Source organism: Ostrea edulis, chromosome 5 (assembly GCF_947568905.1).
Source record: "Ostrea edulis chromosome 5, xbOstEdul1.1, whole genome shotgun sequence".
NCBI classification, from domain to species: Eukaryota; Metazoa; Mollusca; class Bivalvia; order Ostreida; family Ostreidae; genus Ostrea; species Ostrea edulis.
The window spans coordinates 24,044,921-24,060,359 of NC_079168.1; the positions used below are offsets into that span (position 1 = coordinate 24,044,921).

The 15,439-nt window shown below is 34.6% G+C and overlaps 1 protein-coding gene across 1 annotated transcript in view; it reads right to left on the reverse strand.

The window, feature by feature from the left end:
• The window catches only part of LOC125650611 (U3 small nucleolar RNA-associated protein 15 homolog), a 42,298-nt gene that overhangs the window by 20,345 nt on the left and 6,514 nt on the right, over positions 1-15,439 (reverse strand). The window contains exons 4-6 of the mRNA XM_048879052.2: positions 15,282-15,405; positions 8,774-8,828; positions 8,561-8,686 (exon numbers count right to left, since the gene is read on the reverse strand). Of these exons, the coding sequence (XP_048735009.1) occupies positions 8,561-8,686; positions 8,774-8,828; positions 15,282-15,405 (305 nt within the window). The remainder of the gene's footprint in view (positions 1-8,560; positions 8,687-8,773; positions 8,829-15,281; positions 15,406-15,439) is intronic.

A 15,439-nucleotide genomic window follows, 5' to 3' on the forward strand; every position in this document is an offset into this window, starting at 1 on the left:
CACATGTTTCAGAACCTAAGAAACTGTCCCCTTTATTATTATTATGTTTATTCAGATAAAGGCACGTTAGACAAAGAATAACAATTGACATGACACCATATCACATAAAATAACACATTCTATAAATAATATCACATTTTGCATTTACAGTCACAAAAAAAGCCAACAGGCTTATTTCCATTGGGGTCCATTATAGGATATCGACAAAAAAAAATGTAAAAAAATATACATGGTTAAATAATCTTATTTAAATTAAATAAAATTAAATAATCCACCTAATGCGTTTAATCATCAGTTTTGGTCGTTCAATGAAAACTCGTGTCTTTACTTACAATGTACTTTCGACTATCTATAATAGTAAAGAAAAAAAAGGGGGTGGGTGGGGCTAGAGGGTGACAACAGTAACCATCAGTACATCGAACCCGATCTGAAATGACAGATTAGTTATCGTCTGGTAAGTTCTCAATCTAATTGAAATTAGATGTTGGATCCGCTTGCATACTCGCTACACAAACATCTAACAACACCCCGTAGAGGGTCACGTCAGAGGTCAAATTCGATTGACCAATGAAATCACCGCTGGCAAAATCATTGAATGTTTGTTGAAGTCGATAAGTCTAGAGTGATACCGAATTTGACCTCTGACGTGACCCTCTACGGGATGTTTTTAGATGTTTGTGTAGCGAGTATGCAAGCGGATCCAACATCTAATTTTAATTAGATTGGTAAGTTCTACATGTTTTAGTAGCTGGTTTCGATGTTTTATATTATTTAGTCATATAATAAACAAAAAAACTCGCTTCTCTACTCATTTTCAATTAGGTCTTGCATTGTGTTTGTATCATACAAAATGGACGACCAGATATTGTTTCGTAGGGCCTGATAGCCAGTTTCCATGTTTTCGACCATTTGATCATATGATAATATAGTTATTGACATTGCCTCGGTCAATACGATGGTTTAGCAACCCTTGAAGTACAATATATTCACCTCGCCCTCCGCGTTTGACGAATATTGCACTTCTCGTGTACCTAAAACATCTTATTGACCTCAAGAATTAGATGATTAAATGTATCATCTGATATTTGAAGGCAAAGAACCTCAATGTTTTGTCAAACAACACAAAACTAACGTGTTTTAGCTATTTATCGTTTGTCATTCGTTTACTAAATGATCATTTATTTCGTTGGTCAATTTTTCGCGGTTTACGAAAATAAGCAAATTCACGGAGGGTTCTGATTGGGTGTTTGGGGGACAGTTCATTTTCTACTCTTCATAGGGAATTTAAATTCACAAGTATGCTAAAACCATAAAAATAGCATGAGTTAAATTCCCACAAGACTCTTTTCGTCAATTTATAGTACATCTATCAACAGCTTTCCAACAGTGATGCACATAGGTTACTAGCAGAGTACATGTACTTGTAGAACATTATCAATAAAGTACTTGTAAAATAATTCATTGTCATAAATCAATATATGGTAATGGCAGTTGACATATGTCTGCACCTTCAACACAACAATTGGTTAATTACACTGAAACGAGACGTCCACGTGGTCCCCGTGCAACATGGCACTACACAGCATCATTGAACCCCTGATAATTGAGGCCACGAGAGGTTACCCGGCGGATAAATTACAAACAGACACATCTAAAGACGCTCACGCAGAATCAAAGAATGTTTGACATTTTCATGTATTTGATTGTACAAGTAGTTCCACATTTCCGACACTTACAACTGATTCTAAGCTTTAGAAACCCGTTGCGATACAATGGAATAAGTAGTTGTCTTTCGGACATCGGCTTAAGAAACAGGATAACTTATAGTGCAGACAAGAGCCACGATCCCTCCACTATTAAGAAATAGAATAGCATGCTTTTTGCATTATCTTCCCACTGCGATCTAAATCGACAGGTTCAATGACGGAAATTTCTAGCAGCATACCTCATCCGACTTGGGATGTGTGGCTTTGTTACTTAAATACAGCCTATTGCTGTGCTTGCACAGCTAAGATAAACATATTGCTTAGTCCTATGCGTATTACTCTGACAATAGGGTTCGTTGCAACATTTATTCGAGTCTTCCAATATGATTAATGAGTATGCTATATCTCGCAGTCGGGGGGAATTTTTTGCTTTTACCCGAAGCAACCCAAATTAATTGAATACGCGTATGCATACTGTTAGATCATGTTGAACATTCGAATGAAAATGTCAAATTAAACTATCGAATTTAACTCATAAAAAGTGATATTGTTCCCCACAGGTCCCAGAGGGGTGTAGTCTGGAAAATCGATCAGGGGGAGGAAATCCGGCGAGGCGAGGACACGAGTAGTCTGCACACCGTGTGATGTGAAATGCCTCTCAGCTATAATGATGTACCATCAAATGCCATTCAGTTGCAATGATGTACCATCAGCATCTTAATAGCATAAATAACACGATTAATCGCCATTAGGATATTACAACGCGAGAGGGATTGGATTAACATATGTTTGCAGTGATCTGGAAAAAGACCAAAACGTTGTCTGCAGAAGCGCCATTTTCATTGGTACAGCCGTGTTTTATTTCTTCTGAATTTAACCCGGCGATTGGTTTACCTGTTACAGTGTACATACAAACATACAATGTAATTTATGTATAACAAATACAATGTATATACATATACAAATTTTCAATATCTAATTTCTATGTGGGTGATGGTGTCCGATGCGAATACATTTCATTTGTTTTGCAGTCAGTCGTAGGTAATCCTTTCAATACACCACTACATTCCCCCCATATTGAAACACTTAAAAACTATTTTGTTCATAAACTCACATTAAAACGACTCTCATCATGGAAACACTAAAATCTAAACTGTAACCGGACACAGACTTATATAAAAAAAGTCAAGAGTATAAAAATCACATAAAACAATACGCCAAAATCTTCACTCTAGGCGTTCAGATATGACCGATTAAATCCGCAGCAAAACCTATCCAAATAACATTATAAATCACATATGTTTTAATATCAAACTTCAAAATACCAAGATATCGTAAAAATGTTTTCCTACAGCTCACGGTTAAGTCACCGATAACCCTACACAAGCTCCCGCGTAAAAAAACGCACACGGAATTTTATTGAAACGATGAAACGGCTAATGCTACTATTAAATAAGATTAAACCCGATAACAAACTGAACAAATCATAGTGTATCGTGATGTGGGAAACAGTGATAGCAATAAAATCAATATTAATTACCAATAACTTGCATCTCCATTTATCAGCAGCCTTCATACTCTGCTGGGCGTGGATTCCTTTCCAACAAGTTTATCAATACTTCGCATTTATTTTTGACTGCGTTAAATTTACAATGAAGACAAACATTATGATAATATCAATTAAACAGATATAAATTCTAATAAAATCCTATTAGATAACTCAAATTTCAACATAACTGATAAAGTCTTCTCTCTCTTTTTGTTTTTTGTTTTTTTTACAACTTAATGTGAACAGTTATGATATCTTCATTTTCGAAATTCCTCTAATCAGATGAAACTGGGTTTTCTCAACATAAAATAGCTCAATACAGAGACACATTAGCTCTGTTTAGCGGCTACGAAAAAACCATAAACAAACTATCAAAAACAAAATTCAATCTGTTAAATCAAAGTTCACCAGGTCATAGAATTAAGAAGATTTTATATGCTAAACAATCACTTGCATTTTCAGGTTGTTTTTTTTATGAATTGATAAGTAATCCACAAAAGGAAGAATTCTCACATTCTAGGATCCCACTGGATGGAAGAAATTAAACTGATAAAATCAGAAATTTCAAATGTCTTAGACAATGCCCTGGTAGAGCGGAGACAGGACCATTAGTGACCCAGTAGTCTCCCGTGATTAAGGAGGGGTCCCAGGATCAGAAGTGGCAGAAACTCGACAGCAGTCCTCCGCTCAATGAGCCGTGAAATTGTTCAGCCGTAACCAACACAGGAGATGGGGACATTCTCATCCAATTTATCCAAAAAGTAAACATTTTCCAGAATTTGAGGAAACCTTATATCAGAGATTATCAGAGAGATTAAAAGTGCAGAACAAAGTGGATGATGAATGATGATATTAATGCAGGAAACGTTTACCATGTGAGCAGCTTGTTTTGGGATAACGAGAAACCCAATCGTATACCTCGAACATGAATGTTGTCTTTTTTCATTAAGCGAAAACTCAGTAAAAATGTATTCTTTCTTTTATTTGATTTAATAAGCTTCTAATCGCAACTGCTTAAACCTATAGTGCACTAACTACTAAATATACCCCCCCCCCCCCCCCAACATTTTATGAATATATTTTACATTCATGTTCTCGTGTAATAAGTAAGTCTTGGTGCATATATATTTTTTCTATCAAATTTGGTATGCATAAGAATTAAACTGTGTACTCGTAACTTTACAATTCCAAACCAATGTAAATGTACTGAACTACAAGCAGTTTTTGGAAGGGATTATGTTTTGCCGCGGAGGGATTTTAAACGACAATTACGCATATTTCTTTTTTCAGTTTGCCAAATAAAACTTTTAGCATAAATATCGCACATTCTAGATATTCACTTTTATTCAGTAAGTGAAAAAAATATATATATCTGGAATATGAGAGTAGATGTTATTAATTTAGACAGGTAAAAAAAACTTTAGCGATACCCCCCCCCCCCTCTTTCCGCATACAATTACGCCTCTCGTGTTCAATAATTTCAAAACTGCACCCAAAATTTTCTATGTGTTTAATTTCTAAGTTCAGGGTATTGGGCTCTAGGTTACATAATTTAAAAACAAAAAAAGGAACCATTAAGACTTTCTTTCTGAAGATATTGATGCATAAAGTTAAATAGCATCTCAAGTGCAAAATGGTCACTAACGACTTTCGTGGAGATAATAAGAAATCGTTATTGAGATGGTGTCACTCTGCTTTAATTTGTTGGGGTGGTGTTACCTTTTATCAGTCACATTTATTACTAGTAATTGAATGGCAACATTAAAAACAAAAGTAGAATCGAAATGTATAACGGTAAAAATTCACTTCTGCCCGACTCACCAACTACACATTGAATCTAAGACTCTAAAAATAAATTTCGCAAGAAAAGTTCAATATATTTTTTTAAACATAACATATCTTTTAATTGATAACTTGCATATTTATAAAAGTTATCTCCCTTTTTTGGTTTATATCTTTCAGTTTACATCTGTATTCTTTGCAACTTCGTAAATATTCAACACCATCAAAGATTTATTGAAATTTTTGTACCATTTTAATACTGCCTGCGTGTGTGGCAACACATATAACCGGCTGAAAACACACATTTCGATTTCATTCGGCAACACTACCCAGAACGATTAGTATAGTAGTATCTTATAGAGAAAACAGTGAATTGCGAGTGAATCTGATCCTTACTTGGCCCAGGAAAGGGGTGTATAATTCACCTATTTCCGGTAAGGAGGCATATAATCTTTTTAAGTATTTTCAAAAATGAAATCTATTTTTTATATTTACATTCTGCTTTCGTCTCTTTCGTAATTCTCAGTCGTTCAAATAAACATACTATATTTGTCAAGATTCATACGCGCATTGTTCACAACTGCATCCATTATAAGGAAATGGCTATCAATAAGATTGGTAAAGATATCAAATGCAAAAACATTGGAAATGTGATTTTAGAGTATGTTAAAGAAGAATCATATATCATTTATCATTTTATGTATTGAAATCTAGAATAAAATTATGAATAAATTTTTAGTATGCTTGATCCCCAATAATAAATTTTTAATAATATGTAAACTTCCAAACAACAGTCACGTGTCTATACGATTACGATGTGCTCATCAAAGAGATTCCATGACCTTGCCTGTAGTCTATACGGCTGGAATATTGCCATTTCATAAATCACAATTAAGAGCAGATAAAAAGAGAATTTTATTAGAGAAACAATTATTTAGAGATCACAAGAATTGAAGATAAAGGGGTTATTTTGTCGACACTTGTGTGACATTTCTTATTTTAAAAAATATTTAAAATTTGTATAATCTAAAGGAGGCAATAAACAAAATTATGAGTACTGATATAATGCATGCAGAAATAACTGGTAAAATATTTTACACCGTGAAGAATATACACTTTAATAATAGAGAGGGTGTGTATATTCACATTTAAAACTGCAACTGCCGAAGTCACACGCAATCATAAGCATTGAAAATGTCCCTCTGCGAAAAAAATGATAATTCAAAACAGACTACAATGAACATTTCTTGGGTAGTCTAAAAACTCAATACATAAAAACGTATTTATATCTTTCAATGCAAATTTCATGTACGTTTTTCTCTTTCGTTTTTGGTTTGAGGTGGGGGTTTTTTTTTTGGGGGGGGGCACCATTGAAAGTTCCCTTTCAATCGAATTCCCCATTCCTACACTTTGTACTATAACAGAGTATTTGACGTTAGTGAAACTCTCACGATCTTCTGCAATTTCCCTAATTTCTGCCACCGAATTGATCTCCACTAAAATTGTTTTATTAAAACAAAAAGCTGCAGAACAAAACAAAATTAACATTATATGTTTTTATGAACCATAAGAGTTGTTTAGAACGTATGCCTAACAAAGGGCACTGCCTTACCCTGTAGAGAATCCTGCTGCAGTAGCTTTAGAATTTGACGTATACATATATTTCAATCTTTTTTATGCAATACTAGTTTCAATATATTACGGTACATCAACATTTCAACATGGTTTTGTTACGAAAAATAAATGAAATATGTTGTGTTTATTTAACAACAAATCACAGCACTGCACTAAACAATAGTATTGACGTCACAATGCCAATTCGACCAAAATTGCGTTGCAGAAGGAATCCACGGCAATTCCCACTTCCTGACTGAGAAGCACGGAAAATCCTAGTTGTGTATTATCCGTACGATAGACGTCATAAAATAAATATCTAATGCTGAAATATACATGTATCACCAACATCAATCGCATTGTCCTTACAGAATAATCAGCAGGCTGGTTAATTATTTCACATTTGTCCTTGCAACCCCAACCCCTTCCTAAATTAACAGTTTTCAAGATAAAATATTGATGCACGTATATATGAAAACTTCAATTAGGCCTTAATTCAACACATTACGAACACAATTTTTATAGACTCCGATTGGTCGGTCTTACTTTTTTCACAAGATAATATACCAATCGCAACTTCTCGGACCTTTCAAGCATACGGAAAAACAACCCCAAATGTATTATGATTTACGATAACCTCTATTTTTATATCAAATCAAAATACAACTATGAAAATTTTTCATTGTCTTTTTTACTATAAACATTTCCTACGAACGATGAGATCTTCCCTATAATAAGTTTAAATAATGTTACTAATTACTAATTAGCGACCTACATAATGGTTGGAAGCGTACATTTTGTGCAAATTTCGAACATCCAGTAAAGGTAATACATTCGAGGCGTTTTTTCCCCGAGCTTGCCAGAAAGACCGAAAAATAGCGATTGTGTAATATTTCGTTGTGTGTGATGTAACATACGTTCATCATACTATTAGCAGAGTTCTGAGCTGCGTTCAAGATCACAAGTTGTCGTCTTCTCGTTATTTTGAGTCGAAATGTAGCTAAATATCGTTTTGTTGTCTTTTTGCCTCCAAATAACAAAAAGACAATAAAGTATAAAATGACACAAATCAGCCACCATACCTAGCCTTTAGGCTAGCCGCTACGATCTTGAACACAGCCCAGGTACAAAATTCATCTGTTCAAACAATAACTGAAAATCTGAAATATTTAGTACAAAGTGAGTCCTGTAGCCTCAAAGAATGACAATACTCAGGTGCAGTTCACTACCTCCTCACGGAATTTATATTTGATCATTTGAATCGGTAGCTTGTTTGGAAAAGAAAGTTTCTACAATTACTGCTGACATTTCTAAGGAGTACAATAGAACACTATCTGTACTTTGATTGGATAGTTCTCCCCAATATATAGTGACCCCATAGCCTGACGTCATCAGCCTTTGTAGCAGTATTTTTACAGAACGCTTAAGGACACCTACACTAGGGAATTATGTCATTTTATACTGTAAACTAATTTTTCTATTCGCAAACCAATTAGTGTGAAGGGAAGGGGGGGGGGGCTACAGAGGTCGGAAGGGGGGGGGGGCTATAGAGGTCGGAGTGAGCTACAGAGGTCTATGAAGTGTAAGTTATACATGTATATACGAAATACATATGGCTTTATTCAACGAGCTGAAAATGGTGTCTTTTTTTTTTTTTTTTTTACATTCGGTAGGCTTTGTCAAATAAATGTAAAGGATATATACATGCGTAAAATCACACTCCTGGTATTTAGGGTGGTCTATTCATGTGATCTATAATTCACTATTGAATTCCTTCCCGTGTCTTTGTCAGCAGTTGAACTTAACACAATGTAACTTTTCCATTACAGGTGTGAGAAAATTACCCTCCCTCTCTCTCTCTCTCTGTCTTTCTCTCTGAGTGTTTAATATTTCTCTTGATAACCCCTACCTGCAGACAGACAAATTCCCCCGTTGGGAAACATCAGGACGCTCTCTATAGGATGACCATGTTGAAACGTCATCACGGACTCGTTCATGCGAGTATCGTAAAGCTTAACTGTGTGGTCATATGAGCCTGGGAAAAAAGAATTCTCCTTTATACAACGATTATAAATTATAGCATGTTTTTCCGCACTATACGATAAATTCAAATCACGGCTACCTGTCAAAATTAGGTCTTGGCTGGAGGTACTGGCGAGACCGCAACGGACATAATCCTATAAAATAAAGAAAAATGGTGATGAGGTGATAGAATTCAATAAATTATTCTACTTACTACTCTCTACTGGAACTGGCTCAAGCATTCTACAATTTGGGAACGGGACATTAACGGACTATGAACAAGTTATGACCCTTAAGCACCGGGATGCTATCAGTGAAAGAAAATTAAACATGTGGCAAAATGGTATAAAATATATTCCATCTTGAAAGATATGAACAAATTGCAAGCCTAAATACCGATTCTAATAAGAGAAACAACCTTTCGTGAGTTCTTTTGATTAATGAGAGAGAGAGAGAGAGTGTGTGCCCAGCAATGGGGACAAAAATGTTCGTTATGAAATTCCGCCGATCTTCGCACATCCATTAATCAGCTCTATAAAAATCTGAAAAGTTCTCGTGTCTTCTATATATCATTACATTTTGACGAGAACTGTAGACAGGAACGCTATTTGTAATTAGAGCATCCCCGTTGACAGGGTGCACGATATTTTATTCTAATAACATCACAATACAATACATGTATAACGCACGTGTTCAATTTCCATATTATCATTACATTTTGTAATAATACATGCATGTGCATAGATGTATATTCATTTCTTTTTATATTGATATTCTTTATCTACATATTAAAATTATCGAGTGTAATATGTGGCAATAGAAAAGTCTGTTCTAATCAAGCGTCAAGACTGAACTGAAACTCGATAATTTTAATATGTAGACGTTTTGTTTGTTATCAGCTTTTGTAGTTTAGTTGTAGTGTTAGTTTCCTTTTCTATTTAGTTTTCTTTTCTATGTAAATATTCTACCGTCCTGGAGAAGGGACAGGTCATCCCGAAAATTTGACAATTCACTGTTGTTCGTGCCTTTTGGTCATTTTTAGATCCTTATTCATTTAAATCTACTATTAGATCTGACACTTTGGATATTGAGTGTTGTTGGATTTTAGTCCTTTATATATATATATATATATATATATATATATATATATATATCTGAGACATTGTTATTCATTCGAGAAGGAATCAATATGAAAACACTGGTAAACGTAATCTATGTGTCAGCTTTATAGTCAGCCTTTAATCTTGGAGAACTAACTACTTTCAATCTTTCTGATATATATTTTTTAATTTATACCAATTACAGGGATAATCAATTATTTGTGTGGCATGGTTTATAAGGCTCAATAAAGGAAGCCTTCAAATCCGTTGCTTAAATCCAAATTAATCAAAATTGAGAAAATAAAACCATGTATTTTCTTTTACCTTTGTTGCATCTATAAATCGATAAGTTCAATAACTTGAATCGTTCGTGTTAACCTTGTGGTTTAACAGGTTACAGCGCAAACTTCCGCCAGAGGTCATTTGCACACAAACCAACTGTGCGGAGACGCAGAGGACTATGGGTAGTAAGGTTACACCGTTCGCTTCACAACCGGAAGTTAACCCCGTAGTTTAAAAGTTACAGCGTTTGCTTCACAGCCGGAAGTTAACCTTGTGGTTTAAAGAGTTATAGTGTTCGCTTCACAACCGGAAGTTAACCTTGTGATTTAACTGGTTACAGCGTTTGCTTCATAACCGGAGGTTAACCTTGTGGTTTAACATGTTACAGCGTTTGCTTCGCAACCGGAAGGCCTCGGGTTTTGATTTCTCGATCCTGGTGTTGCGTCAAACCGTAGACGTTATAGGGCCTTCACCAAGCTTCGGCATTAGAAAAGATATAACAGGTCTTTGGATATAACCTTTGAAACGGACGTCCCGTTCGAACTCTCATGGTCTTGAGCGCCATACATAGATCAAAATTTGTGGCACTTCATCCAAAGCTGGTGACGCCTCTATACGAGTGGAAAATTCTTGAATAGGACGTAAAAGCAACAAAAAAATAAATAAATAAATAAAAATAAAATAAAAGCAACAACAACCTCACCTACACACACAAACATAAACAAATTGAAAAAGACGATGATAAGTTTATAACTCGATTTTAAAACCTGCTATTGAAAATTCATAACCATGGAGAAATCACGAAATACATGTATGGTGCAGAGTAAGGACAGACAAAAATATCTGTTGTCTTCATTCACAATTTTCTCCCTCGTCACTATTATGAAGGTAAAACTAAAGTTTTCTTCATTTTGCATCTTTTGTGTTTGTAAATAATACACCTCCCAATGTTGCAAGCACCTGCCTGCACTTCGTGACCGTTGTTAGGACTGAACAATCAGAGAAATAAGTGCATAGTTTATGCAGGTAATAAAGAAATCATAAAAACCATCCCACAGCTTCACAATTGCAAGAATATCTACTTTATATCTAACCGCAATTTATAAATAGATAAACTGATAAATATTATTGGTAGGGGATAGTAATTTTCGCTGTGGGTTCTTGAACATGTTGGGGCCGTCATCAAGTGCATTATTTACTTCCTGCACACCAAAACACGGGTACGAACACTTTACATCCAGATCCTCTGTTGTCCAGCAGTACACATAATAATACATATTGTAAAACAAAAAACGCATAATAAACACAGGGTGCCTGGCTCTGCCTCATCAATCACCAAGCTTCTGCTATCGCCAAACTCTAGTCACAATTTCACTTTCGTTATCTCCGAGCCATCACCATCAATTGGAAAACGGTTACTAGATTTCTAGTTAACAAGCTTTCAGATCACGATAAGTCGATTAGAAATGATATGGTGATTAGGACCTCTGTTATTCCTTTGTTACAGGCAAAGAAAACCTCGGCGACGAGGACAAGGTATAACACAAGAACATTGTGTAGACCTAAATCAAAATAATTTCTTTCCAGAGATTTTATTTAACTTTTCAACAACGAAACAAGAGATCTTCGTAAGCGCAATTAAGTCAGGTATATCATATCTATGTATTTCTTAACATCTATATATTTAAACACCATCTCTACCGGAGTTGTTCTTTATTTCCGTTTTATAATCGCAAAAAAGGTATAGCAATCGGCGATCTCTGTACTGAAAGTGGTAAGTTGTTCGCAGGTCACTAGTTTATCAATTGCACGTGTTGAAGTAGCCCACTGAGATCAAAATTAAAAAGAGGCGTAGAAATGTAGTTGGCCATTGGTTTTTTATGATTCAACGTTTTGATAGTCCATAGCTATCGTGCTTATGACGGTGAAATACACCGTCATGATTTGAGTTTTACATGTGTTCCGATATGAAGAGGTCAGGCGTCTACATCCCATTCATCCCCCGTTTTATGCTTTAATTCAAACAGTGTATGCTTTAATTCTAACAGTTTATGCTTTAATTCTAACAGTTTATGGTTTTCCGGAAGTTTGGAACACGACTAGAGTCACATTTCAATGTTTGTCAAATAAGATTGCATAGAAATTGAATAAAAAGGTGGTGAACTGTAATTTTACAGTTCTGGGATTTTTTAAGATTTCATTCATGAAACGCGAATTGGATTAGGCAGCAGGAGAAATGCCTTTTTCATATTTTTTCCTTGTGATTTTATGATGAATAACTAACCTGAGCTAGTTTGTTCTATATATCAAGACAAAGACTGAAATATGTTGAATTTTTAGTTTTTACTCAATTTTGTGCATTTAACTTGGTGCACTTTCTTCTATTCCGGATTTCATTTTCTTGCCAACGTTTAAGACAAGTCACGAGTCAGAGGAAAATAAAATTTGATGTATTTTTTTTTTAAATATCTTGTAAAAAAGTTTATCTCCTCCAAAAACTACTGAAACCTAAACAAAGTGTTCATCGGAATTATATCCCAAGATATTTACCCAGAATTTTCCCAGTTTTATAACACTTAACAAAAATAATAGGTAAAATATCTGAATATTTCTGGTTTATTGCATCATGTAAATTGATTTTATATACCCAACATGAGGGGAGAGTTGACTTTTATTTCCGTGTCTTGACGCTTTTAACTGACAGCCGTTCTTCGAGCGGAGAGCTGGGAGCTATCAGCACCAATATTTCTAATTTGATTGGAAGCGCCAATCTGACCTTGACTGGCCTTTATGCATTTTTATAAAATTTGAAACCATAAAATTTGCCACAAAAAATCTGGAATTGAATTCATCGCAGCGTCTCGCACCACAGTTGAGCAGATCAAGTTAGCGTTTTTGTTGCATTAATGGCCAAGAGGAAGTCGCTTGAATTAAATCGAATCAACAACTTAATGTGCTGCTAAATCTCTGATATACTGACACATTTGTTTGTAGTGTTTCCTGTGCTTGAGAAAAACACAGAAAGAAAAATAAGTTTTGGTAATCGTAAAAAGTTGAAAAGTTCAATTTGCATTCTCCTTTCAGTAGGAGAGACTGAGAGTTCGGATTCGGAAATATTATTTTATACTGTCCAACCAGTAAAAAAAAAAAAAAAGAGGACAGTTTCTTAAACAGATTGCAATATCTTAATATAATTGGAGAGAGGATATAAGTTTTCATTATCAAAGGTATCAATTATCCGTATTTAATATAACAATGCGGAGGAAAATTAAAACGTTTTAATGAAATATCTTTCCGCTTGTGAAATGTTTTGGTGAGGATGTTGTAATAATGAGAAGAAATTTTCACTAACCTACGGTGAAATTGAAACGGAATAAAATCACACAAAAGACAGCGCGCGTCCCGTGTCCCTGCCTGGAGAAATGGCGGCCTAAAATATCATTTAATATGTACAGCGGCTCTCATATAACACTACATTTTGATTGGGAAAAAACTATTCATTAAGTCTTAACAAATAGAGAAATTGAGACATACAATAATGAAAATAAAGGAGAATCTGAAATAGGTTTAATGAAGAGAGATTTATTGCCGAGAAATTGTCAGGAGTCATACACTGTACATAACAGACTCTGGAAAGGATGAAAATATAATGGGCCATGTGCAATTTTTATATCTCCATATAACACTATAGACACTTATATTAGGGAGAGGGCTTAAATAGGCTATGACTGCTGCCCAACCCCATTCATTTATTTGTGAATGAAATATTGTTTAAATTAAAAATATTACTAAGATTTATATCTTGGTACCTTTCATGCTGGTGTATGAGCACTAATTTATTGTTGGCACTAATATTGAAATTTTCAAATAAGTTTTATCCATTATTGCACCACACAGTTTCATCCCCTTATTACAGTCAAAAAGCGCATTTGCTTCAATCAAAATATATTCTATAAAATATCATGAAAGAGATCGCATACCATACTCTCCATGACATACAATCTACCCCATACAATATGTCAAACATACTCTCCACAACATACAATCTACCCCATACAATATGTCAAACATACTCTCCACGACATATAATCTACCCCATACAATATGTCAAACATACTCTCCACGACATATAATCTACCCCATACAATATGTCAAACATACTCTCCACGACATATAATCTACCCCATACAATATGTCAAACATACTCTCCACGACATATAATCTACCCCATACAATATGTCAAACATACTCTCCACGACATATAATCTACCCCATACAATATGTCAAATCGGCATGTACCCAGTGGATATTCTTTAAGTAAAGCATGAGGCTTAAACAAAGAGGCATTATCTGTCATTTGGTCACCAAAAATGGTTGAATTGAACGAAAATTGCTCCTTATTATGTATTTTAGTACTAACACTAGTATTTAATTACTGCAAACACTATTAAACCTTAAAACAGGCACATGAATATATATGTGATTTTGGTGATTTTCGTGTCTTGTAAGACAATAAATCTTCCTTATACATTTCTGTAACACTAAAAGCAGTTATCTAATGTAGTTTTATTAGGTTTCTCTTGTTTTTGTACACAAAAAAATTGTTTTTATTAGTCGTTAATATATATTCCTATGCCATTAAGTGATTTTGAGAAAAAATGGTTGCCATAACTTTCACAGCTAATGCCCCTTTAAACACACTTGCTACACACAAATCTTCCTACCTCCTTTTGAAGAGGTCCAATTTTTACATTTTTACAGTTGACAAAATATTGGCATGTTTGAATGTTTTCTCACTGTAGAATATTTATTGATATTTATTTACCAACATAATGCATGTTAGAGCAATTTTTGAATCAATGTGTAAAAAGAGTTCTAGCAATTACAGAGTGTCTCTAGACCGGAGAGCTCTGAAAACTAATACGCAGTAAACACTAACAATTTGATCAAATTGACGCACCCTGTAATTCAGTTTGTAATGTTGCAATTTTTACTTGTTTTTGCATTTTAAACAAACTTTGTACAAAAACATTTGAAATTTGAGAAGTTTGATTTGTTTGTGGCAAGTGTTCTTAAACTAGATCATTCTACATGTAGATCATCTCTGCAGAGAAAGATTATTCAGATATATACATCACAGAACATACTACACTCTGGAAAAAACAACAAAAATTAAAACCAATTCTGGAAAGCAAACAATTTCCATAAACTGGTTCCCTGGCTTACCTGGTGCTCTCTGTAGGACAATAGCTCCCTTTCACTTGGAATGTCCCATACTGACACACTATTGTCATCAGAGCCCGAAAAAATCCGAGTTTTATCCGCCAAAAACTTGGTTACATGAACAGCCCTGTAACAAACAAATAATCAAGCTTTCTTCACCC